The 27,515-nt window shown below is 36.4% G+C and overlaps 2 protein-coding genes across 4 annotated transcripts in view; one reads left to right on the forward strand and one right to left on the reverse strand.

Moving 5' to 3' along the window:
• The window catches only part of gys1 (glycogen synthase 1 (muscle)), a 24,180-nt gene extending 14,296 nt beyond the window's left edge, over window positions 1-9,884 (forward strand). Inside the window, exons 10-16 of the mRNA XM_056453236.1 lie at window positions 541-600; window positions 682-874; window positions 1,414-1,540; window positions 5,113-5,208; window positions 5,313-5,476; window positions 5,624-5,704; window positions 8,520-9,884. Of these exons, the coding sequence (XP_056309211.1) occupies window positions 541-600; window positions 682-874; window positions 1,414-1,540; window positions 5,113-5,208; window positions 5,313-5,476; window positions 5,624-5,704; window positions 8,520-8,732 (934 nt within the window). The 3' untranslated portion in view covers window positions 8,733-9,884. The remainder of the gene's footprint in view (window positions 1-540; window positions 601-681; window positions 875-1,413; window positions 1,541-5,112; window positions 5,209-5,312; window positions 5,477-5,623; window positions 5,705-8,519) is intronic.
• aspdh (aspartate dehydrogenase domain containing) lies at window positions 9,629-26,150 on the reverse strand. 3 transcript variants are annotated; one of them, XM_056453237.1, is made up of 8 exons: window positions 26,061-26,150; window positions 25,678-25,728; window positions 20,814-20,958; window positions 17,195-17,279; window positions 16,493-16,642; window positions 14,354-14,577; window positions 10,526-10,665; window positions 9,629-9,992 (listed from the first exon to the last, which is right to left on the reverse strand). In XM_056453237.1, exons 2-8 carry the CDS (start codon window positions 25,724-25,726, stop codon window positions 9,955-9,957), a joined length of 831 nt encoding a protein of 276 aa, XP_056309212.1. In that variant the 5' UTR covers window positions 25,727-25,728; window positions 26,061-26,150; the 3' UTR covers window positions 9,629-9,954. The 3 variants fall into 3 exon arrangements, with proteins under 3 accessions (XP_056309212.1, XP_056309214.1, XP_056309213.1); XM_056453239.1 differs by lacking the exon at window positions 26,061-26,150 and adding an exon at window positions 25,956-25,984; XM_056453238.1 differs by lacking the exon at window positions 26,061-26,150 and adding an exon at window positions 25,837-25,903.
• Between the last annotated feature and the right edge of the window lie 1,365 nt (window positions 26,151-27,515).

Here is a 27,515-nt window from a genome sequence, read left to right on the forward strand (position 1 = left end):
CAGCGTGAATTGGGAGTTATCTGTAGTATAAAAATAAATAAAATGGAGATAAAAAATTTAATAAAATAAGAATAATAAATAAATAAACGATAGTACTATTACATTATAATACATTGTATATTATATTATTAATATTTTTAATCTAATTTAATTTGAATAATTTAATATTAGTTTATTTTATCCCTTTTTTTGTTAGTTTTTCTATTTGTTTTATTCAGTTTAGTACTTTAGGAACGTCTTTAGTTTAAAATGTTCGTTTTACTTCCGTAACAACACTGATCTGAAGCATCCTAACACAACTGCCTGTTTTCTGTTGCTATATTGCCGTGAATAAATGTATAATGAAGGGTTAAAGAAATAAATACATATGCTTTTATTTCAATTAAACCATAGTAATTATATCACCTCACTAATAGTTGAAATAGTCGAGAAATGCTAATATTATTTGTGCATCTTCTTGTTAAGAAAATACAACTTGCTCTTAGGCTCTCTTAAAACGGTGAGGGAATTTTGTTGTGAAATTGCATCTTTGTTTTTTAGGGACACTGCACAGACTGTGAAAGAGCGCTTTGGGAAGAAACTCTATGAATCGCTTTTAGTGTGAGTTGCCTTCATTTTCGACTACGTTTAGCAAACCTGTGGATCTTTTTAAGGAGTGATTGTTTTTATTCTTGTTCTTAGAGGGCAGCTGCCTGATGTGTCCAAGATGTTGGATAAAGAGGACTTCACCATGATGAAGCGAGCTATCTTCGCCACCCAGCGGCAGTGCCAGCCCCCCGTCTGCACACACAACATGCTGGAGGATAGCAGCGACCCCATCCTCAACTGCATCCGCCGCATCGGCCTCTTTAACTCCGCTCAGGACAGAGTCAAAGTATACACATACACTTTACTACACTGTAAAATATATCTGCTCGTTAAAAGGTTCAGTGTTTTGTGATTTCACATATTTTATCTGTTTGTTTACTATTATGAATTGCATTATGGGACCCTGATCTCTGCTCTGCCAAAACTTTGGATGGTAAAAGTTCAAAAATGACTTTTATTGACATTTTCGTAGTTTGAAACAATATATTAAATAAGAAATAATATATAAATGATTAAGTCTGTAAAACAACAAAGCGTACTGGCAGTTTATTAACAGGTTTTGAACTTTAATTTACAACATCCCAGGCAATATATTGCTTCAGATTGCTTTAAATTCCCTTTTTAAAACTTTCTCATCGTCTAAAAAAATATCATGGTCACATACTGAAATTCAAAAGTATAATTCAATTTTAAAAGCCCATGAATCACTAAATAAATAGAGTATGGCTATTTTTTGACAGTGTATAATGAATTGTTTCTATTTAAAGCAGGACTGATTCAGGGAAAATTATATAATAATTAGCACATCATCTATTCTCCTGCTAGGTGATCTTCCATCCAGAATTTTTGTCCTCAACTTCTCCTCTCTTGCCGATGGACTATGAGGAGTTTGTCCGAGGCTGCCACCTTGGAGTATTTCCCTCTTACTATGAGCCCTGGGGATACACACCAGGTAAAACTACACACACTCGTATATGTATTTGTACCAAATGTCATTTTATTTATACTTTTTTTTCAAAATTTTCATGTTATTTTTTTATTTTTATATTTATTTGATCTTAATAAGAACAAGGATATAATTGATTTTTCCACTCATTTGCCCTCCAATTCCATTATCACTTTAAATTATTTAATCTTTTATTGTTACATTTGCATTCCTTACAAGGTTTGTACATTTCCCTAAATTAGTACTGACCCAAACCTTACATTATAATCCAAACAGCGACTAAGTCTACGTTCACACTGCAGGGAAATGTGGCCCGAATCTGTTTTTTTTTTTTTTCCTCATGTGACTCAGGTGATGACAGTGTGAACAGCCCAAACCGCATGGAATCTGATCTATTCAGGTCAGATCTGTGCCACTTTCATATGTAGTATTAAATCAGACACAGATCTGATGTTTTGCAATGCGACCGCAGTGTGAACGGTTATGTCTGATTTCATGTGACTTTTACGTAATCTTTGAGCGACATGCGTCATCATTCTGTGCTGCAAACATCTGTTCCTCAGCAGCATAGTAGAATGGCACACAGGGCGATTACTTTACCACAGAAAGTTGGTTGTTCATGTTGAAAAAGATTTTAAAGGCAAAACTGGTGCTTGTAAACTAATCTGGTTCACGATTGAGGCACGGGTTGATAGCGAAGCTGAAGAGTGTCGTGGGTGTTGCGGATAGGGGATCCATGTGCAAAGGAGGGGGAACTTTCTCTCCGAGAGGAAAAAAAGGCAGGTGCTCGAGCACCCAAACCCCCCTTCTGCACGTGTCTGCGGTTAATAACGAAGTACAATTAAATAACTCCGCAAACAGAGATAAACCAACTCCGCCTTCACAGTTCAGTCTGCGGCTGCTCATTAACCCTTGATGAGTTCACTACACCGCAGGTCAGAGCGCCACACACTACGGTTGTCATAAATCACAAATGATCAGTGTTTTCAATCACAAGAGACTTATTTTAGGTCGAAATGCCGAAATACACATTAGTAGTAGCAGAACAACCCTTTACAGTTCATGAAATACACCACGGTTGTCTGTGAAAAGAGTAATAATCACAAGCATGATCTGACAACGTGCTTACTTCATACAGTATACACATTATGTGCATAATTAGACATTTTGTGCTGTCCGTATCTGTACTTTTGCGCATGCGGGTATGTTTAGGAACAGGATCTGTTCACACTGCAAATCTGATATTGGCCACATTTATAAGAGCAGTGTGAACAGCCATGCAAAAAAATCAGATCTGAGCACTAAGCCTCGCAGTGTGAACGTTGCCTAATTGGTCAGCAGAAAGACTGGCTATGGTGTTTACATGATGCACCAATTGGTACTAAGGGGACCAAAGTGTGCTAAGAAAATATCTTCCACACCATAATACAATCATTATTAGCCTTAACTGTTTCTACAATGCAGGAATGCTCCACGTTGTGACAAATTCTGACAAAGACCTGGCAAACTTACTCCAAAGCTTCTGTTGTCCAGTTTTGGTGAGCTCATGTGAATTCATGTAGTGAGTTCACTCATGTAGCCTCGGTTTTCTGTCGTCATCTTCTGCTGCTGTAGCTCATCTGTTTCAAGTTTAAGAATGTTAAGAGGTTCTCTTCTGCATATCTCAGTTGTAATAATGGTTGTGTTTATTTGAGGTACTGTTATTTTCCTGTCAGCCTGAACCAGTCTGGTGATTCCCCTGACCTCTCACATCAGCAAAGCAATTTTGTCCAAAAGTTCAGACCAACAACCATGCCTTGTGCAGAGTCACTTAAATCACATTTTCTTCGCCATTCTGATGTCGGTTTGAACTTTAGCAGATCGTTTTGACCATTCCCAAATGTGAGTTGCTGCTATTTGACTGGCTGATTACATATTTGGATGAACTAGTAATTAACTTCAAATGGATCGGTCAAAATGATAGATTCTTTTCTTTTTTGACGAAAATCTGAATATTAATCGAGATCATGTTCTATGATGATAATTTTTCAATTTCCTACTGTATATCAAAACCCATTTTTTGATTTAGTAATGTTCATTGCTAAGAACTTATTTCAGACAACTTTAAAGGTAGTTTTCTCAGTATTTTTTATTTTATTTATTTAGTTTTGAACCCTCATATTCCAAATTTTCAAATAGTTGCATCTAGGTCAAATATTACCCAATGGATACAAACCATTGGAAATCAGTGGAAATCTTGTTTGATGTATAAATTAGTGGATTATGAATCTCAATTAAAAAATGATGTCCAGGGTCACATGCCGTTGAAGTCAGAATTAGTAGCCCTCCTGAATTATTAGCCCCCCCTGGATATTTTTTCCCCTAAATTTCTGTTTAACAGAAAAACGATTTTTTTCAATGCATTTCTAAACTTAATAGTTTTAATAACTCATTTGATTTATGATCTTAATTTTTTAAGATACTAGTATTAAAAAGCTTAATTAGGCAAGTTAGGGTAATTAGGCAAATTATTGTATAAGGATGATTTGGTCTGAAGACATTTGAAAAAATTGATTGCTTAAGGTGGCTAATAATATCGACCCTAAAACATTTAAAAATAAAAATAAAAACTGCTTTAATTCTGAAATAAAACAAATAAAACTTTCTCAAGAAGAAAAAATATTATAGGAAATACTGTGAAAAATTCTTTGCTCTGTTAAACATAATTTGGGAAATATTTGAAAAGGAAAAAGAAAATCACAGGAGGGCGAATAATTTTGACTTGAACAGTATATAAAACTGTGGTATATCAGAAATCAGAATCAGAAAGAGCTTTATTGCCAGGTATGTTCACACATACGAGGAATTTGTTTTCGTGACAGAGCTTCTACAGTGCAACAGAATTACAGAGAAAGGAAAAAAAAACAGATAATAAATATATTTTAAAAAATAGAAGTAGTGAGTGCAAATATACAGATTGACAAGTGTATGTACATGTTTATTACTATATACAGAGTTATATGTGCAGCTGTTATGTGCAAATTGGCATGTAAAGTGTGTTGTTAAATAAGTGTATGTGTGTATAAAAGTGTATGGCAAGTAGTGATGTTGGTTCCACAATTATTATCATCAAGTGTTCATGAGATGGATTGCCTGAGGGAAGAAACTGTTTCTGTGTCGGGCTGTTCTGGTGCGCAGTGCTCTGTAGCGTCGACCAGAAGGTAACAGTTCAAAAAGGCAGTGTCCTGGGTGTGAGGGGTCCAGAGTGATTTTGGCAGCTCTTCTGCTCGCTCTGGATAAGTACAGTTCTTGGGGAGTAGGAAGGGTTGTACCAGTGATTCGCTCAGCAGTCCGAACTATTCGACGTAGTCTTTGGAGGTCGTATTTAGTAGCTGAGCTAAACCAGACAGATATTGATGTGCAGATGACTGATTCAATTATGGAGGTGTAGAACTGTTTCAGCAGCTCCTTTGAGAGGTTAAACTTCCTCAGCTGACGAAGAAAGTATAGCCTCTGTTGAGCTTTTATGAACTTATGAAGCATGCATTAGTAAATGCCTCAGCATGTATCAACACAATGCACACACACGTCTCTTTCAGCCGAGTGTACAGTGATGGGCATCCCGTCGATCTCCACTAACCTGTCTGGGTTTGGCTGTTTTATGGAGGAGCACATTGCAGACCCGTCAGCCTATGGTGAGAGGCATTTCATACAGCATTCATTTTTTTGTTTGTGTCAGGTTTATTAGTCTTCATTTAATTTAAATCCACATTTCTATTGCTAATTCCCTCTCTGGCAGGTATCTATATTCTGGACCGGCGGTATCGCTCAGTGGACGAGTCCTGTAATCAGCTGACGTCCTTCCTGTTTCAGTTTTGTCAGCAGAGCCGCAGGCAGAGGATCATTCAAAGGAACCGAACCGAGCGCCTCAGTGACCTGCTGGACTGGAGATATCTGGGCCGGGTCAGACTTCAAGCACAAAACACACAATCAATGATTAATCATGACTGTCAGCTATATGATTTTCAGCTATGAGCCATTAGCTTTTCTGTTTATGCAATAAAACAGGTTCTTGTTCATGAACTAATCTAGCACGCTTTTGTGTTTTAGTATTATGTCTCTGCCCGTCATATGGCTTTAGCAAAGGCTTACCCGGACACATACATCTATGAACCTCAAGAACCCTCTTCGGTAAGTAAAAAAAATTAAATAATTATAATAATAAAAAAAAAAGTCTTTAAAGTTCTCTAGACCATGAAGGCCTTCAAATTAAAACCAAAAGTAGCTGTAACATAATCTGGAACTATTATTAATCTTATCATTAATCTATATCACTTTATATGCATGTTTATATGTATATGTATTCAGATGTGTATATATTTATGTATATTTTCTGATTATGTGTTTATGTATGTATGTGTGTTTAACAGTTATTTTAACTTGAAATATTGAGTTAATTTAATTATTGTTTATATATCGCACTTATTTCTGAGAAAATTGTGATTTATTCTTTTATTAGATGGGATGGAAATGAAAACTTGCAGTTTTTTAATGTTGAAATAAAGAAAAAATTGCAGCTTGGGTGAAAACATAGCTTCTGTTAGTTCATGTTAATAAATACATTAATATTTAAAAATAAAACAATAATTAAATGACATTAGGCAACTCCTTTCTTCTGGAAATATAATAATGGACATGACATTATTTCTTCTTTAAATTGACTTAATCAATAACCTTTCTTTAAAAACAGATTAAAACAAAAGTAGTGTTTCTAGATTTAGAAAATTCCTTTCATTTCCATGAGAATGTGTGGTTAATTATTTATTATTATAATGATAAAAATCACTTCTTTGTTAATGATTACCTACTCTGTCTGTCTGTCCGTCTGTCTATCCATCCGTTTGTCTGTCTGTCTATCCATCCATCTGTCTGTCTATCTGTCCGTCAGTCCGTCCATCTGTCCGTCTGTCTGTCTGTCTACCCATCCGTCTGTCTGTCTGTCTATCTTATCCATCCATCCGTCTGTCTGTCTATCCATCCGTCTATCCATCCATCTGTCTGTCTGTCTGTCTGTCTGTCTGTCTGTCTGTCTGTCTGTCTGTCTGTCTACCCATCCGTCTGTCTGTCTGTCTATCTTATCCATCCATCCGTCTGTCTGTCTATCCATCCGTCTATCCATCCATCTGTCTGTCTGTCTGTCTGTCTGTCTGTCTGTCTGTCTGTCTGTCTGTCTATCCATCCGTCCTTCCGTCTGTCTGTCTGTCTATCCATCCATCCATCCATCCATCTGTCTGTCTATCCATCTGTCCGTCCGTCTGTCAATTCGTCTGTCTGTCTGTCTGTCTGTCAGTCTGTCTATCAGTCTATCAGTCTATCAGTCTGTCTGTCAGTCTGTCTGTCTGTCTGTCTGTCTGTCTGTCTGTCTGTCTGTCTGTCTGTCTAACTATGTCTGTCTGTCTATCTAACTGTCTAACTGCCTCTGCATGCGTGTGAAAGAGAAATGAACAGAGAAAAAATTTACAGACGATAAATAATATGTGGCTTTTTGCTAGTGGATATGCCCATTTATTTAATTCATATCTGCCACTTATAGATATGTAAAAGGGAACCTATTTTGAGTGCATGCGAGTGTTTTGCATGTAGTGGCAGATGGTCAAATATTTGTGACCTAGACTATAATAAATAATAATTATTGATAAAGCAAGTTATACTGCAATCAGGAGATGTGCTCCACCGGCACGATAATCTTAATATTATTTTGTAGTGTGCACTGTGCTGCGGTTTTCATATCTCGAAGTGTGCTCACATAATTTGAGTTTAATTGAGGTAATAACATCGCCATGATGGTCAAAGAAATCAAAACATTCTTTTCATCCCAACACAATTTAATAGGCCACTATAAAGGCTAAGCAACTTAATTCTTACATTTGCTTAATTTTTGCAGCCTATAGGGCTATACTTCTCAGCATGTATTGTATCTTTTTTAAAACATACTGTATAGTGTAAAAGCATGTTTATTACTAAGAAAACTAAAACAAACAAGCAAAATTATGTTTTAATTGAACACATCACATAAGGTACACATACAGTACTGTCCTATCTAGTATTGTGAAAAGGCAAAGCTGAAAATCTATGCTTAAAGCGCCACCCAGTGGTCAAAAGCAGCTGGCACACGTCTGTACCTCTGCGGCGGCTGTAACAATGGCGGCAGAGGGAACATTTTGAAGTGGTGACATCTGTATCTATCTATCTATCTATCTATCTATCTATCTATCTATCTATCTATCTGTCTGTCTGTCTGTCTGTCTGTCTGTCTGTCTGTCTGTCTGTCTGTCTGTCTGTCTGTCTGTCTGTCTGTCTGTCTGTCTGTCTGTCTGTCTGTCTGACTATATATCTAACTGTCTGTCTATCTAACTGTCTGTCTAGCTGTCTATCTATCTGTCTATCCATCAGTCTGTCTGTCCGCCTATCTGTCTGTCTGTCTAACTGTCTGTCTATCTGTTACTTTTAAATAGGCCCGTTATATTATCTGTTGTTGTTGTTGTAAAATATATTGCACCAAATTTATTGTGATTAAACAATACTATTGTAATTTCAAGACTATTTTATGCCAGAATGATAACAGAATAGCATCATAGTGCAAGTGCTCTCTTTCAAAGAACATATGCCATTTTATTCTGAAGAATATTAGACACCCACTGGAAATATACTAGTAATTCAAATTGAATAGTACTTTATAGTAAATACTAGTGTTTTCTTTAAACCCGTCAACTCCACTGGAGATGACAGAAGCTGCACAATCAACAAAAATGTTTGCTGACGTTAATTTTTGCATGCGCAGTTATATATACATCTCTAAAAGCTTTTGATCCACACTTCAAATGTTGACTACTATAGTATAGTCTAAATGTACGTCACTTTGGATAAAAGTGTATGCTGAATGAGTAAATGTAATAATCTATATATATGATAAGCTGACTTGTGTTCTTTCATGTATGTGATGCAGGCCGCAGGCTTCCGTTATCCGCGTCCTGCCTCAGTGCCCCCATCCCCTGCTCACTCGCTTCACTCGTCTCCTCATCACAGCGAGGCCGAGGATGAGGAGGAACCATACGATGAAGATCTGGAGGCTGAGAAAGATCGAGTCAACATCCGCCAGCCGTACAACTTACCCAACAGGAACAAGAATCAAACAGTTGGTCTTCCTGAGAAAAATTAAAACGCACACACGCACTCTGCAGCTTATACTGTGAGGCACTTACACACACACACACACACACACACACTCTGCAGCTTATACTGTGAGGCACTTACACACACACACACACACACACACAGCAGCTTATACTGTGAGGCACTTATACACAACACACACACACACTCCCTTTAAAGTGAACGTAACGCCTGCAAACAGTATGTCTGCATGTTGGTTTATTGAAGAGAAAGAAATATTTAAGTAAGCGGTGAGCACTCGTATGTTAAACTGAGGCTTTTTGTGGGAAGATTTCTCCAGTGTCTTTCACATGAGGCCTAATAAAAAAACTAATAGAGAGCAAAGGATTGAATAGTGACTTGGGTTATATATATATATATGTGACAATTCATATGGATTTCATATGGTGTGTATGCATATTCAAATGGCCACTTTGAAAAGCTAAGATAATACAAATAAAGGTGTTTTGGCTACTGATATAGGTCTCATTACAGACTAATTGAGATAGAAATCATGCAGATATATAGTAGAGAGACATTTAATTCCTTAGAAAAAAACAAATACCCTTTGGTAAAAACATGCATTGCATCATTTAGTTAAGCTTTCTGCTCTTTTATATATAAAAATAAATAAATAAATAAATAAATAGTGATCAGGTGAAGAAACACACACAAATATCTCTCTCTCCATATATTTATATACATATAATAGTCCATATATTTCAAGTCTTCAATATCTTTAAATGAATAATTAACCCAAATGTCCTGAAAATCATGTTTTTGACACTCAGGGTCACCATTCACTTTCACTGTGCTCATGTTTGAAAGCCAAACCTCTTCTTTTGTGTCGCATGAAAAAGCAAGCAATGTTTTACAAGAATAGAGACGTGATGTCCAAAAACATTCTCCCATTTACTCACCGCTTTATTTTTCAGTATTATATGTTGTCTGCCCTAAAGAAAGTGACTATCCAGCAATCCTTAGAGGGTTATTATAAGAGAACGGACAAGCAATCGATGTAGCTAATGCTAGCCAGCCAAACCAATACACTGGAACATCATCAGTACTGTAATACAAATCCACACCAGCACTGTTTGAGTTTGTCATGTCTATCACAGCTGTACATCTGAGATTAAAGTGTACAACATTATACACTTGACACTTGTTTTATTAATTCATTTGTACACTAATGTTTTCCTCCATTAACTTGTGCACTTTATCCAATGTTATCAGCACAGATACACTCTCCCTCCGTGACCCTTGCAGACTGCAAAAAAAAGACAAACAGATATTCAGATTTAGCAAGACATATAGAAAAGATGTTAGGGTTAAAAGAATGCAAAAGAAATGGCTATATTCGTTCATGCATTTTCCTTTGGCTTATCGTCCATCTATTTATTAGGGGTCGCCACAGTGGAATGAACCGCCAACTATTCCATCAACCCACAACTGGGAATAACCCATATACATTCATTCACACATGCACTCATACACTATGGCCAATTTAGTTTTTTCAATTCACCTATAGCATGTGTTTGGACTGCGGGGGAAACCCGGAACACCCTGAGGAAACCCACACGAATACGTGAAGAACATGCAAACTAGCCCAGCTGGAACTCGAACCAGCGACCTTCTTGCTTTGAGACGACAGTGCTAACCACTGATCCACTGTGCCGCCATATATTATAATATATATAGTGGCTATAAAATAATTGTAAAGCCAGGCGATTCTGTTCAGCAAACTGTGTTTTTTTTTTTTGGGAAAAGCACTTCATCTGTCTGTCTTACACACACGCATACCCAGTAAGCTGCTCCAGAATGAATTGTATGTGGCATTTCCTGTTACAGCTCCTAGTTTGGCTGGGTTTTGTCGCGTGGTTTTCACTGAGAATCCATCTGGACCGGTAACGTCTACTTCCACAATGTGATAGTCTGCCAAACTGGAGAGAAAAACAACAAATGCTTCGTGTTCTCATTCATGCTTTCATTACATACTTAGGAATTTGAACCCAAACCTGAAGTATTACATTTTTCTGTTTTACCGCATGACAACATGCTAAAGTCACTCAAGTCACATTTGCAATGAAGCGATAGTGATCTTGCAGGATACCAGAGCCATCCTGAGGACTATTTTCAAGCTATCCTGGCTGAATTTAGCTTTTACTCAGTTGCAAGCTAAATTAAGTTACTCGGGAGATTTATTATTGGAAGCTAGACAGGCTAACAACCAGGCTAAGTTTAATCTTAGTAAACTAATCTTTTAGTTTCACCGACAGCGCTACTAGTAATTGATGTGTTTTATCCACTATATGTTCTTGGTTGTTTAAATGAAGTTTCATAAACTAATTTCAAGAGGAGCACGTGATATGATTGATCGCAGCTGGTCTCTCATCTGTAATCATTTGTAAACAATCCGATTATTTCAAACTCATTATAAATAGCCCGACTAGCATTACTCCCTTTATCTTTTTTTTTTTATTCCCCCCATCCACCCCATCTCCACCTTTCCTCCCTTACCAGGGGGAGCTCTTGAGAACTACCTGATCTCTTACCCCCTTACTTGCTCATTGACCAGGTAGGAGCCCTGGGCACAAAAATCTTAGAGCTCAGGGTTCTCTCCCGGGACAGCATGCCAAATGCACTATTAACATCAAGCAATAATGTGAACTTTTAAAAACATATTTATCAACCATTATAATTATAAATATGCACGCTCAGATTTATTTGAAATAATTGTCTGTGTGTGTATGTGAGTGTGTATATATATATATGTGTGTGTGTGTGTGTGTGTGTGTGTATATATATATATATATATATATATATATATATATATATATATATATACACACACAGGCGATCAAAACTAGAGAACAATTTATAAACAATTGAACAATTCTTAAATAATGTCATCTTCACTGCTCAACAGTTGGAGTTTTTGTCCCGTCTATACCATGCTATCGGAACACCTTTCCCCCAAAATAACTGAGGTATTTCAACAAAAACCATTATTTTGCAGAAAACACACTGATCAAAATTAGAGAACATCAATGACTGTAGCATGGAAGAAGATTACAACTAAATTTTATGAAGGTTACAACAGTCAGCAATTAGTAGGAAGTGTACAGGCCTCTGCTCTGAATGACTTCAGCACATCTGCGGTCACAGGACAGCACTAGTCTCTCACACTGCTCTGGTGTGATTTTGGTCCACTCTTCTTCCAGTCTCCCCCACAGTTCGGTGACTGTAGTGGGTTTCTTGGCCATAACTTTGTCGCCAAAGATTTTGCAGAGGTTCTCTTTTGGGTTGAGGTCAGGACTCTGGGCAGGCCATGTCATTATTTCAATGTTTTCAGTTTCAAGGAACTGCTTTACCCGTTTTGCTGTGTGACATGGAGAGCTGTCCGGCATGAACACTGTGGGCTGATTAGATGATGAATACAGGGAAGGAACTATATGTTGTTGAAAAAGGTTCTGATAAACTTTTGCATTCACTCTGCCATGTAGCTGTATAAGAGGCCCAACTCCTGCTGCAGAAAACATGCCCCAAACCATGACACTTCCTCCAGTTTTCACTGACTTCTTCTTTGTCGCCGAACATAATATTTCCCATCGGACCCAAATAAATTAAACTTGCTTTCATCACTGAAGTGAACTTTGGACCAGTTTTCCTCTGTCCACACTAAATGCTCCTCTGCATAGCTTAGTGTAGCCTTTTGATTCTTTCTGCTTATGAGAGGTTTGGTCACTGCAGAGTGGGCTTTCAGTCCAAATGCTCTTAACAGTCAAGACACTGTATGATGAGACAGATCTTTACCTTGTTCAGCGCTGAACTGGTGAGCAATTCCAGCTGCAGTGTGCAAACAATTGCCCTTTGAGATCCTCCACAGTATCCTGTCCTCTCTTGTATTTGTCTTCCGTGGACGACTAGCCTTCTAGGGGGACTTGAATGAGTTTGTGATGTTATAAAGATTCAATATTCTTGAAATCACAGGTTTGGAACGACCAACTTGTCTTGCTATGGCTAATAGGGTCATCCCTTTGGCCTTCATCTGGACAACTTGCTTCCAGAGGCTTTCAGTCTAGAACAGCCCACCATCTTGCAGAGTCAGTGAAACTAGAAGTTAGGCTGCCAGTTAAATAGGGGTTGACGGATAGTCAAGGAAAATAGCATCAGGTGCCAGATTAACACCAATAACTGGGAGGTATCTGAAAGTGTTCTCTAATTTTGATCAGTGTGTTTTCTTCAAAATAATGTTTTTTGTTGAAATACCTCAGTTATTTTGGGGAAAGGTGTTCTGATAGCATGGTATAGATGGGACAAAAACTCCAACTGTTGAGCAGTGAAGATGACATTATTTAAGAATTGTTTATAAATTGTTTTCTAGTTTTGATCGCCAGTGTGTGTTCATAGTTGAAGTCAAAAGTATTAGCCCTCCTGTGGAATTTTGAATCTTTTTCAAATATCCTCCATGTGATGTTTAACAGACTAAGGATATTTTTACAGAATTTCTGCAGCAGAAAGTCTTTTTTTATATATATAGCTTGGTTGAAATAAAAGCAGTTTTTAATTTTATTTAATCTATTTTTAAGTAGGCCCACATGGAATCTGCGCACACAGATTTCCGCAGATTTTTAGCCCATCATTGAGTCTATTTATTTACTTGTGTAAATGTGTGTAAATTTATATTAATTTATTTTTTTAATTAATTTCAGTAATATTATTGACTAATAATATTATTTATTTACAACACAGTTTGTAAAGTAATATTTTCTGTCTTGTAGTAGATATATTATATGAGACTTTGTTTACCAAATAAGTGGTTCTAATAGGATTTGCATTGTAAACATTTAAATAAAAGTTAAAAATGTATCATTTATTTCATATATTAGGTTTTTAGTTCTAATACTCACAAAATAATTCTACATAAATCCGCAAATTTTTCACAAAATTCTCTGCAGAAATAGCAAAAAATGTCCGCAGACTCTGTCTTGCCCTAGGTATAAGGTATGTCCCCATCACTATAATGGGATACTAGAACCCACTCAGACCACAGGACATTTGTGGTGTTATCTGGAGCAGTGGTTCCCAAAGTGGGGGTCATGGAACAATATATTTACATAAAGCAACAACATGCAAATAAAAAGCCATCAGCCTTTTAATTATTTTTTCATATGATTGGTGTGTTTATGTTAGATTAACAACACAGCAATAGCGTCATCTGCAGCAGATTGATTTTATAGCACCAGGTTAAACTAAACTTTCTGACATCTTTATGGCATTCAAATAAATAACTACAGGCCACAACTAAACATTGAGAATGATCTCTAAGATTAAACCAAGAATAGACTTGTTCTGAAAACATTGTGCCCACCAGTCTCCTTAGGTGAGGTTAATATTACATTAAACAGATTAATAAATGACTATATAAATGACTATAGCCTATGGTTGTTAGACTGTTGCACTTTTTGTGTTGCCAATATGATCGGTTTATATAGGTCTATTGTGTGCAACATTTATAGATTTATAACCACCTCTGAGGTCAGTGGGGGTCGCGAGTCACTGGCATTGTTATTTTAGGGTCATGGGCTGAAAACCACTGATCTGGAGGACTAGCTTTAAAGCACTTACGCAGTGTCTGAAACAATTTCTCCGGTAACCCCGTGGAATCCCAGTTTTGATGCTGCTATGGCTGCTGCTGCCATTGTGTTCACATTGTTTGGGGCGATTGGGCAGAGCTCTGCAACTGAGCCACAATACAAGATCCGCCTTCCCTCTCCCTCCGTCCAATCGGAGAGCAGACCGCCAGTCAGCCGGAAACAAGAGGGGTGTTTAGACATTCGGATGGAGAGAGCCTGAGGAAGAGATATGTCACAATTACTTGTGTGAAAAAAAATGACGTTTAAAAAGACTGTAGGGCGACATGGTGGCTCAGTGATTAGCAATATCGCCTCAAAGCAAGAAGGTCACTGGATTGAGTCCCGGCTGGGTCAGTTGGCATTTCTGTGTGGAGTTTGCATGTTCTCCCCACGTTGGCTTTGCTTTCCTCAGGGTGCTCTGGTTTTCCCCCAGTCCAAAGACATCCGCTATAGGTGAATTGAATAAACTAAATTGGCCGTAGTGTATGTGTGTGAATTAGTGTGTATGGGTGTTTCCCAGTACTGGGTTGCAGCTGGAAGGGCATCCGCTGTGTAAAACATATGCTGGATAAGTTGGCTGTTCATTCCACTGTGGCTTTCCCTGATGAATAAAGGGACTAAGCCGAAGGAAAATGAATGAACGATACACTGTAAACGGCTCCACAAATTTCCTTCATATTGTCCAAACACAAATAGATTAAGTTTTGGTTTTAGATCTACTTTAAATCTAAGAAGAGTGAACATAAAACAATTACGTTATCTCACACAGAGACTCAAGAACTGGGTTGTTTCATCTCATTTAACAAAGTAGTCTGAACAAGCAGCAGAAATCATTTTTGTTGAGGAGTTCACCTACACTTAAAATGTACTCCGTATTGACTCTACCTCAAGTGCTTCCTAACCTCTATGAGTTTCTTTTTTATGTTGAACGCAAAAGAAGATATTTTGAAAAATGTTAGAAAATGGTAGACACTGACATCCATACAAGGAAAAACGAACACTGGAAATGAATAGTTACAGTTCATATCTTATTTTGTGTTCAGCAGGTTTAGGTGAACTATCCCTTTAAGCTGAATCTATACTGGGTACGTTAATTTCAAGGGTTAGTTCACCTCTGATGGAAATATGCTTATTAACTCTTATCAAGTTTAATTAAGCTATTTGTTTTCTAAGAAATGTGAATTAAAAATATATGGTATCACTTTATTTTGACGGTCCCTTTACTGCATTTTGTTGAATTTAAGTTATAATGCATCTACAGGCCAACTAATTCTTATTAGATTATAAGTAGACTTAGGTTGGGGTTAGGGTTAGTGTAAGTTGACATGTACTTGCAAAGTTTCTTATAGTCAGTTAAATGTCTGTTGAAGGAGCAGTATCAACAGATATTAAGCAGACAGTCTACTCAAATGAGAAGTAATCGGCATGTACTGTAGTTGTAATGCAACTTTAAGTCAACAAAATGTGCAATAGGGACCATCAAAATAAAATCTTACCAAATATATTTTTTCATATAAACTGATATTGTCTTAATATCTTCACTGCCCCCAATACACCTTTTGTAAGTTCATATTAAGAAAAAAGGATTTAATCCTGAACTTCTCTTCATTCATTCATTTTCCTTCAGCCTAGTCCCTTATTTTTCACTACGGAATGAACCGCCAACTATTCCAGCATATGTTTTACACATCGGATGCCCTTCTAGCCACAACCTAGTACTGCGAAATGAACTTATCTTGACAAACTATTTCTAATATGCATATTTTAACTAGAATTCTCAAGTGTGAATTCAAGATTTGCAGTGTCTGTGTAGAGGATAAAGCAATAATGGATTTGGATTAAACCGCTTGATGCATCTGAATAAATTTTTTATTACTTTATGAATGTTTGAGGCAATTTTGGGTGCACAGACTTTCATTAAAGAGAAATCTCTTAGATATGACTAAAATCTTAATTTATGTTCTGCAGATTAGCAAATGTCTTATAGGAACCACAACACAGAGGGTGAGTAAATGTTGAACTATTTCACTTTGGGTTAATTGAACCCTCAATTGTTAATCCTTCCTTTTTTTATCGAGAGGCAGAATGAAACTGTACAGTGCTTTAAATTCTCATGTCAAGTTGGACTCACCCGTAATGTTCCACTGTCATTCATTTTTTGAATATCTTGGCCGCCCCATAATGCACCGCTGGGCACATAGAGTGTTTTTCCTTGTTGTTTTGCAGCAGTGCGGAGATCTTGCTCGAGTTGACCATCAGACAGCGCAGAAGGGCTGCCCACCTGAGAAAGTGGGAAAACATGCTATAACCAATACAGCAGATACTCAAACAAATGTACTTGAATTCTGAATTATTATCCCCTGTATATTTCTGTTTAACGGAGAGAAGATTTTTTCAACACATTTCTGAACATAATAGTTGTAATAACTCATTTCTAACTGATTTATTTGATCTTTGACATGATGACAGCACATAATGTTTTACTAGATATTATTCAAGACAGAAGTATTTAGCTTAAAGTGACATTTAAAGGCTTAACTAGGTTAATCATTGCATAATGGTGGTTTGTTCTGTAGACAAAATAAATGCTTAAGGGGGCTGATAATATTGACCTTAAATTGATTAAAAACTGCTTTTATTCTAGCCAAAATAAAACAAATAAGACTTTCTCCAAAAGGAAAAATATTATAGGAAATACTGTGAAATATTGCTCTGTTAAACATAATTTGGGAAATATTTGAGAAGAAAAAAGAAAACCGCAGGACTTCAACTGTATACAGTTTAATACGAAAACAGGATATTAGCCGATAAAACAGAGATAAACAGTAGTTACCAGGAAGTGAGCGTGAGAGAGAAATCTGACCCCGAATTCTTTAACTATCAGTGGATGACAAACCTCCACGATTACATCAGTGTCCCTGAAACACACCAAACCCACACATACATACCATATTAAAGGGATAGTTCACCCAAAAATGAAAAGTTACTCACTGTTTACTCTTCTTCAAGTGATTCCTAACACTCACTAAAAATTTATTTTGCTGCTTGTTCAAACTAATTTAAAATGAGCTGAAACAACACAGTTCTGGAGATATTTTATTTGTTTGTTTGTTTGCTTAAACTTTTTTTTTATTGTCAATTTTACTTGGTACAGAAAGAAAATTTGTCTCTAACACTGAGTGCATAAATACAACCATACAATTACGCAACAGTCAACAAGACGACCGAATAAATGTAAAGACTTTGAAGGCAGCTTAATAGTTTTATGTTCAATCCACTTCAATTTATTAAGTTAGCTTAATTTGTGCCTAGACAACATGTATGAATAGGTTGTTTTCAGTCATGTGGTTTTCTTCAGTGGATTTCAGTGGAGGACAGGAAGTAAAAAAATAAATTTGAGTCCGTATTTTTGCTATTTATACCATATTTCACAGCAGATATAAATAGAAAACATGCACATATGTTGGGCATGATCCTCATGTATCCAAGGGTATTGCCTTGGAATGGTTTTTGGTCATATTTATCTAACAGAAGCTTCTCTGTTCGCCTAGGGGAGTTTATGTCCTCGTCAGCACCTCTCTCATGCGGAGTACCTCAAGGTTCCATTCTTGCACCTAATCTGTTTTCCTTGCTTCCGTTAGGGTCTATCTGTATAAAGTATGGGATTTCATTCCATTTTTATGCAGATGATGCACAGCTTTATTTGCCCTTAAGACGGAAGGATGCTGAGTCCATAACACCATTGTTGGACTGTCTTAAAGACATTAAATATTGGTTAGCACTACATTTTTTTAATATACAATGAGAAAAAGACAGAAGTGATGGTATTTGGATCTGGGGGAACTTAAGGATTGTCTGGATCTTGGTGTGTTGAATCCTTTTGTAAAACCTAATGTAAAAAACCTGGGTGTTATCATGGATAGTGACTTCAAACTGGATATACAGATAAATTCAATAATTAAAGCTATTTTTTTACAGTTGAGGCAATTATCCAAATTAAAAAAAGTCTGTCTTTTAACGACTTTAAAAGGGTTATACATATTTTTATCTCAACTCTGCTTGAATTATTGGAATGCCTTCTATGTGGGTATTAGCAATGCCTCCCTTACTCGTCTGCAGGGGGTGCAGAATGCTGCTCGTTTGCAAACGGGAGCACATTACACCCATACTAGCTTCTCTTCAGTGGCTACCTATACATTTTAAGTTTTGGTGTTTAAATGCTTAAATAGACTAGCACCAAGATACTTGTCTTCATTAATTCAGTTGTACACTCTATCAAGGGCACCTAAATATGCTGATCAGCTACTTTTCAGCTACTGTTCCACGCACAAGGTTAAAAACCAGGGGGGACCGTGCCTTTGCAGTGGTGGCCCCCAATCTCTAATAATTTGCCTCTCCATGTTAGGCGGGCCACAACCCTTTATGTTTTTAAATCTAGTCTTAAAACCCATTTTACGCTTTGGCTTTTAATACCAGAGTCTTATGTCTGTTGTATTTGTCCTTTGTTTTAGATCAGGGGTGTCAAACTCAATTCCTGGAGGGCCGCAGCTCTGCACAGTTTAGTTCCAACCCAAATGAAACACACCTGATCAAACCAATTGAGTCCTTCAGGCTTGTTTGAAATCTACAGGGAAGTGTGTTGGAGCAGCGTTGGAACTAAACTGTGCAGGGCTGCGGCCCTCCAGGAACTGAGTTCGACATCCCTGTTTTAGATGATGCATGTGTGTATGTGTGTACAGCACTTTGGTAAGCACTTGTTGTTTTTAAAAAGCGCTTTATAAATAAAGATTGACTCAACTTGACTTATATCATGAAGAGGGCCGAGTTTTCTACTAAACTAAAATATTTTTGCCTGTCATCTATGTGGTACATACTGTATAATTACATTACATAAAAAAATACTATAGTGTTTGAAAGCATACTATAGATCAGTGTTTCTCAACCACGTTCCTGGAGGACCACCAGCCCTGCACATTTTGCATGTCTCCTTAACCAAACACACCTGATACAGATGATCAGCTCATTAGCAGAGACTGAAAGACCTGAAATGGGTGTGACAGACAAAGGAGACATCCAAAACATGCAGTGTTGGTGGTCCTTCAGGAACGTGGTTGAGAAACACTGCTATAGATAATTACTTGAATTAATCTGTAGTAGTAATTATATCGTTGCTGTGGTACGACACAACTGTAGTTCTAAACAAATTATTCAATAGGCTTCTTTTCTACGCTATAATCACACCACAGTTTACACTGTTACAGTATTTATTAGAGTTTAATAGTTTACTATGGTACAGTATTCTGTAGCAGTCATTAACAAAGAGTTGTACACGTTATACACTTTACTATGTGGTTCAAACACATGTTTATTATAAATTACTATAGTTTTTCCCCATGCGGATATCTTCCAGATATCAGGAAGTAACAGATGAAAGCAAACAAAAGCATGGAGGCATGGTCTACATTGTTATTTAGGTATTTATTTTTGTAAGGGGGAAAACGTGCTCCACAATAATAACCATCTTGTTTTGTTGCAAGTGTTGCATTTCTTTTTTGTTGGATCGATGAACTTAACATCACCAAACATTCACTACTGCATCTCGATGTTCACGTTATGTTTGTTTATTCTGCCGAAATGCCAGTAAAGACTTGTATTATTGCAAAACAAGACAGAGATTTCATTGCAGTGATTACATGGCAGGGTGCGATATTTATATTCTCCAGGATTTTGTATAAGGAATGTGGTTGAGAAATTGGTGCTGTCAAACAAATTATTGCGTTCAAAAAAGTTTGTACCCATGGATGTATTAAATAAATGTTTATTACATAGGCGACATGTAATAAACATTTATTCAATACATCCATGGGTACAAACTTTTTTGAACGCGATAATTTGTTTGACAGCACTAATTTCTCAACCACAGAAGTTTCTTCTGTTTTTCAGCCAGTTTCTTTAACTTTCCCCACTTTATGAGCAAAATCTTTTGGAAGACTATAAAAGCTGTTCTGCATTTCTTATTTTTGTCGATTTAAACAATTATGAACAACATAAAACAGAAACATTTTGATGTTCCGATAGCGATTCCTATGCAGAAGAATCACGTCCTGCCCTCCATCTGAATTTCACACGTCATCAATGATGTCATGTGAAAATAACCTATTGTTTGCATTTCTTTTTTTTCTTTTGAACACAAACGGAGATATTTTGAAGTATGTTGGAAACCGGTAACTTCTGTTGTAGAAAAAACAAAAACTATGGAGGTCAAATGTTACCATTTTTCAAAATATCTTCTTTTGTGTTCAACAAAAACCCAAACAGGTTTGTGACAGGTTTTCTCACTAATTGATAACAGAATTTGTTCATTTTCTTTGGTGAACTATCCCACTTTAACTCACTCTGTTTTCTCTCATCACTTTTAAACAAATACGCTGATTATAATTTGCAATTTTTACCTCTTTGTGAAATCTGATAGGTCATGAAGAATGAGATCTTTGTGCAATGAATCTTTCAGTTTGTCTGGATTTCGGTTCCACACGAATACTAACTGGAGCCCCACTTCAGCGCCTTCACTCTGGATCTTCTCAACAAGAAATTGTCCTGAATGGGGAGACAAAGATTAAAACTAGCTTGGTTTGACAAAACATGCATCGGGAACAAAAGAGTGATTACAGTTCACTTTCTGAACAATTATTTAATTTCAATGATTTTTCCACTAGTTGTTTGTGTTGTTTTTGAATTGTTTAAATAAGCATTATTTATTTAAAAGAGTTACTAAATCTATTTACTTAAGAAAAGTAATGCCTTGTTAATTTTTTGTTGTTATTTAAAAAAAATTCATCTGGGCTGAGCTGGCTTGTTTGTAAACATGTGTATATATACACACATTTGAAGTCAGAATTATTGGCCCCCCTTTTAATTTTTTTTTCTTTTTTTAAATATTTCCCAAATAATGTTTAACAGAGCAAGGACATTTTCACAGTATGTCTGATAATATTTGTTCTATTTGTTTTATTTTGGCTAAAGTAAAAGCATTAAAAAAAAAAAAAAAAAACATTTTAGGGACAAAATTATTAGCCCATTTAAGCTGTTTTTTTTTTCTCAATAGTCTACAGAACAAGCCATCGTTATACAATAAGCCTAATTACCCTAACCTGCCTAGTTAACCTAATTAACCTAGTTAAGCCTTTAAATGTCACTTTAAGCTGTATAGAAATGTCTTGAAAAATATCTAGTCAAATATTATTTACTGTCATCATGGCAAAGATAAAATAAATCAGTTATTAGAAATAAGCAAGGCAAGGCAAGTTTATTCGTATAGCACATTTCATACACTGTGGCAATTCAAAGTGCTTTACATAAACAGGAATAAAAGAAACAAGTAAAGGGAAATAAAAACAAATAATAAAAATGGTTAAAAAAAAATTAAGCATAAAAACAGATAAAATGTGTTATAAAAGAATGAAAAAGAAGAGAAAAACATAATAGTGCGATCTGTCGGACGTAGCACAGTGCTCATTCAGTAAAGGCACAGCTAAACAGATGTGTTTTCAGTCTTGATTTGAATGTGTCTAATGTTGGAGCACATCTGATCATTTCTGGAAGCTGATTCCAGCAGTGAGGGGCGTTGTAGCTGAAAGCCGATTCACCCTGCTTTGACTGATTTCTTGGAATTTCTAGTTTATATGATCCTAAAGATCTGAGTGATCTGTTAGGTTTGTAGTCAGTCAGCATATCTATAATGTATTGAGGTCCTAGGCCATTTAGTGATTTTTAGACCAGTAATAATACTTTAAAATCTATTCTGAATGTAACTGGGAGCCAGTGTAAAGACCTGAGGACAGGTGTGATGTGCTCTGATTTCCTGGTTCTGGTCAGAATTCTGGCCGCAGCGTTCTGGATGAGCTGCAACTGTCTGACTGTCTTTTTGGGAAGGCCAGTGAGTAGGCCGTTACAGAAATCCACCCTGCTGCTGATAAAAGCATGAACAAGTTTCTCTAAGTCTTCACTGGAAACAAAGCATCTAATTCTTGCAATGTTTTTGAGATGATAGTATGCTGATTTACTAACTGCTTTGGCATGACTATTGAAACTCAGATCTGACTCCAGAGTCACACCAAGATTCTTGACCTTATTTTTTGTTGTTTGACCCTTAGAGCCAAGGTACGCATTTACCTTGAGAACCTCATCTCTGTTCCCAATCGCAATCACTTCAGTTTTCTCTTTGTTTAACTGAAGAAAGTTTTGGCACATCCAATTGTTAATTTCATCCATGCATTGGCAGAGGGTGTCAATGGGGCTGTAGTCATTAGGCAGTAAGGCTAGGTAGATCTGAGTGTCATCAGCACAGCTGTGGTAGGAGATTTGTTTTTTTCTCATTATTTGGCTCAGAGGGAGCATATAAAGGTTGAACAGGAGAGGTGCCAGAATCGAGCCTTGTGGGACTCCACATGTCATGTGTGTTTACCTCGACCTATGATCACCTATGCTGACATGGTAACCTCTCCTTTCAAGGTAAGATCTGAAGCATTTGAGGACTGTCCCAGACAGCCCAACCCAGTTTTCAAGCCTATCCAGAAATATGCTGTGATCGACAGTGTCAAATGCGGCACTGAGATCGAGCAGTACCAGCACTGTTAGTTTACCTGAATCTGTATTTAGGCGGATGTCATTGATTATCTTTATAAGGGCGCTCTCTGTACTGTGATGTGGTCTGACACCAGATTGATAATAGGCTAAACACCCCTTGAAGTTTAAGAACTTGTTAACCTGGTTAAAAACTACCTTTTAATGAAAGGGAGATTTGAGATGGACCTGTAATTGCTCAATATGGTGTTATCCAGGTTGCTCTTCTTCAAGAGGGGTTTAACAACTGCAGTTTTAAGTGAGTTAGGAAAAATCCCTGAGAGAAGTGAAGCATTTACCACTTTTAGAAGATCCATTTCTAAACAGGTAAACACCGTTTTAAAGAATGATGTGGGGAGCGTGTCAAGACTGCAGGTTGATGTTTTCATAATTTGCACAATCTCTTCTAAGATTTTACCATTAATTTCCATGAAATCGGACATAATGTCTGATTTCTTAAGTTGTGGTTGAGCTAGTCTGATTTCAACACATCTTGGCTGATTGGATGAGCTGATTGCCTTTCTGATATTATTGATCTTGTCAGTAAGATCAATCAAATGTGAAAGGAATAAAGCCCAGACTGAGCGAAATATAAATTCACCTCTGTACAATTGAGCGCAAACAAAAAAAATTCTGGATTATGTAAAGAAATTCCAACATTCTTCAGTATTGAATATTCAGAGTTTGCATTTCACCGTTTTAATTTATTTTAAGATGTACTAAACTTGCTTTTGCAAGTGAGGTGTGTAAATACAACTTTGTTTATGAAGTAATTCATTCCTTCATTTTCTTTTCGGCATAGTCCCTTTATTAATCAGGGGTTAGCCACAGTGGAATGAACCGCCAACTTATCCAGCATATGTTTTACGCAGCGGATACCCTTCCAGCTGCAACCAATCACTGGGAAACACCCATACACTCTCATTTACACGCATAGACTACGGCCAGTTTAGCTTATTCAATTCACCTGTACCGCATGTCTTTGGACTTGGGGAAACCGGAGCACCTGAAGGAAACCCATATGGGAGAACATGCAAACTCCACAAAAAAATGCCAACTGACCCAGCCGGGGCTCGAACCAGCGACCTTCTTGCTGTGAGGCGCTTGTGCTACTCACTGCGCCAATGTGTCTGTAAAGTTTCAGCTTAAAACACCCATCAGATTATTCATTATACCTTTCAAAAGTTTCTTTTTCATAGCTCTGAGCAGCAGGTAGCGTTTTTTTTTTTGTGTACTGCGCCTTTAAGGCTAGTCCTTCACACCCACTGTTTCCCACGTGTCTTAACCTCTCTCGGCTGCGTCAGACAACAGACAGACATGATGGAAGCAGATCTCACGTAACGTTTGTGAGAAATACTACAGAAAGAACTTTACCAATGAGTATTTGATGCATTTGTTGTGCAGTTGCAACGATAAGTCAAACAATGTCGTTACAAAGTTCACACACACACACACAGACAGCGCACACGTTTAGCTTTGCACTCTTTTTGCACACAAATGTGGCAGGATACAGGTTAATCTCCACTGCTGTATGGATATCTGATATGTTAATGTACAAAATAAACCTGATTTAACGTCCACAAACTCGGATTGAAGCGTCTTCTTTTATAATTGTTCTGACACGCGGCTGTGCTGATGAAGTAAATCTAAAGTAAGTCGCTGTAATTCATTACACACGTGCACTGTTTTAAAACATTTTAAACTTGTGAAACTCGCTCTTGATCACATTTGATGATGATTGATGATCCTAGCAAACTGAACAGACCTTTTACTCCCGGTTGCTTTACGCTCTTCCTCTCTTGTCGAAATGATTATACGCGTTACTACGGAGACATGTTAATACGCAGCTGTCAATCAATATTGGTGGGTGGGGGGACCGCACTCCTACGTCAAGTTGCGGTTGGTCTGAAAACCGCTCCAATTGGTCCACCGTTTTTATGTTGTTAAAATGAAAAAAAAAGGACTGGGTGTGTTTATATCACCCCAATATGACGGTCTATACACCATACATACACATATGTCTGTCCAAACAGCTTAAAAAATAGATTTTTCACCAAAGGTGCCTTTTATTCTAATTTGCATACATTATGAAATGTTAGGCTTCCTCTTGAATGTTTTCTGAACATGTAGTGACCAAAAAAAAAAAAAAAAAGATAAAGTGGAATGTTTCAAAACTTTTTCACAAAGGATTGTCCAAACGGTCTGAAAAACAGATTGAATGAATGGGATACACATAATTCATGTTTAAAGTCTGTGTGAAATCAAAATGTACAATGTTTATTGTTCTTACACATTGTTATTCTTTAGACAATTCATCTGTGCAAGTTAGTCCACTGTAAAAAAAAAAAAAAAAAGTTTGGTAATCTTCAATCATTTGCTTCTGCATTTGGAGTTGTTGTTTTTTTTATGATGATGTCAGATTGATGACACAATTCTTAACCACGCCTCCCTTACAGTTAGTTTTTAGGATGGACAAAAAGAGATGCCCCCTACTCAATATTCACTTTCAATTAGAAGTACATCAACATAATAAAATAAAGGTCTCAGCAACATCAGTTTCACGCAAATTTTAAAAAATAGTTACAAAAACCGAAAGCTCTTATATTTCTAATGTGCTGTTAGCTAGCCTTTGATCTGAAAGACGTGGAGTACTGTACACAAGTCTGAAACACAGGATTCTGTAGGAGAACTCACCTAAATGTCCGTATCCAACAATTCCAACCTTTAAAGCTTTTTCAGCCATATCTACAAAGCAAAACACAGGGATTCAGCAGATGAACCATGACATTTTTCTTTTCTTGAATATCTATACTGGTCTGCAAAGTTAGTTCAGGAGAGCTTATTAATACGAACTTTATAACAACTAGTACATGCTTTGAAACAACAACAACACGCTAGAATAGATCCTTCTTTTATTCTCTCTCAAGCACTTGATTCAGTATTTGGCCCCTCCCCCTTTTCATTTTCTCCACCTCTGTCTCGATGTCCAAGTACATATTTCTCCTTTATCTTTTATCGCGCTGATCTCACCGATACAGTGTCTCCTCATAGCCTTCACTCAGCGCTTAATTCCTCACCTTTTCTCTATTTTCTCTGTCTCTTTCTCCTTGATGCCTGTCGCTCTCTGCTTTCGCTGTTTGAACTTGGAGATTGTGGGATGGAGCAGGTTAAAGTGCACGTCAAGCTGAGTGTTAATGATTAGACTTTTTGTGTGTGTGAATCCATTATCGTTTGGTTTTTTTTAAAGGGGCATTGTAATAATATGAGAGCTATTATTCTCATGAGAGAAATATACATACTCTGAAACAGTCATTTTAAATTATAAGTTTTGTTTTATTGTTGCCGTTTTTATTAATTCAATAATAAACGTTTTAATAAATTTGTAGTCAGTTTTTGGTGTTTTATTATTTTTTAAATGGCTCCATGTGTATGGAGCCAGATCAGTGTCAATAATAATGCATTTACAAAATAATACTCATACATCCACAACACATTTACAAAATCCAATTCATAAGTTCAAAACACGATTCAAAAATACACAAATCCAATTCATGATTTCAAAACACAATTCAAAAACACAAATTGAATTCGTAAATTCAAAACACTTAAAAAATACACAAATCCAATTCACAAATTCAAAACATGATTCAAAAATACACAAATCCATTTCGCAAATTCAAAACACGATTAAAAAATACACAAATTGAATTAGTAAATACAGAACCCTATTTAAAAATACACAAATCCAATTCACAAATTCAAAACATGATTCAAAAATACACAAATCCATTTCGCAAATTCAAAACACGATTAAAAAATACACAAATTGAATTAGTAAATACAGAACCCTATTTAAAAATACACAAATCCAATTCGCAAATTCAAAACACGATTCAAAAATACACAAATCCAATTCGTAAATTCAGAACACGATTCATACTGTAAATACACAAATCCAGTTCGCAAATTCAAAACTCGATTCATAAATACACAAATCCAATTAGCAAATTCAGACCACGATTCAAAAATACACAAATCCAATTAGCAAATTCAAAACACAATTCATAAATACACAAATCCAATTCATAAATTCAAAACACGATTCATACTGTAAATACACAAATCCAATTCGTAAATTCAGTAAAAAATACAAAAAATTATTCTGTAAATTCAAAACACGATTCACATTTACTTGTGTGTTTACAAATTTACAAATTGGATTTTGCAAGTGTGAATAGTACATGTATGAATTTTCATTTAGTAAATGTATTATTTTTTTAAGCTGATCTGGCTCCATACATATGTAGTTTTTTCCCTTTTATTTGTTTTAATTAATTTAGTACAGTAAGAAATCCTGGGCAACCAGCAGAAAGATGAAATTAAGCAAGTTTAGGTTTAGTTCTTTATTGTATTATTATTATTATCATTATTACTATTATTATCGTTTATATATATATATATATATATATATATATATATATATATATATATATATATATATATATATATATATACATACATCCATATATATA

The sequence above is a fragment of the Danio aesculapii genome, chromosome 3 (genome assembly GCF_903798145.1).
Source record: "Danio aesculapii chromosome 3, fDanAes4.1, whole genome shotgun sequence".
Classification (NCBI taxonomy): domain Eukaryota; kingdom Metazoa; phylum Chordata; class Actinopteri; order Cypriniformes; family Danionidae; genus Danio; species Danio aesculapii.

What these genes read in the sequence shown, in the direction of transcription:
- aspdh (XM_056453237.1), bottom strand. Translation starts at nt 25,726, where the DNA reads ATGGCTGAAAAAGCTTTAAAGGTTGGAATTGTTGGATACGGACATTTA. An exon ending in CTATCAGATTTCACAAAGAG is followed by an intron (nt 17,280 to 20,813) that starts GTAAAAATTGCA and finishes GGTGTGTTTCAG; the next exon opens with GGACACTGATGTAATCGTGG. An exon ending in TCTCTCACGCTCACTTCCTG is followed by an intron (nt 16,643 to 17,194) that starts GTAACTACTGTT and finishes CCACTTTCTCAG; the next exon opens with GTGGGCAGCCCTTCTGCGCT.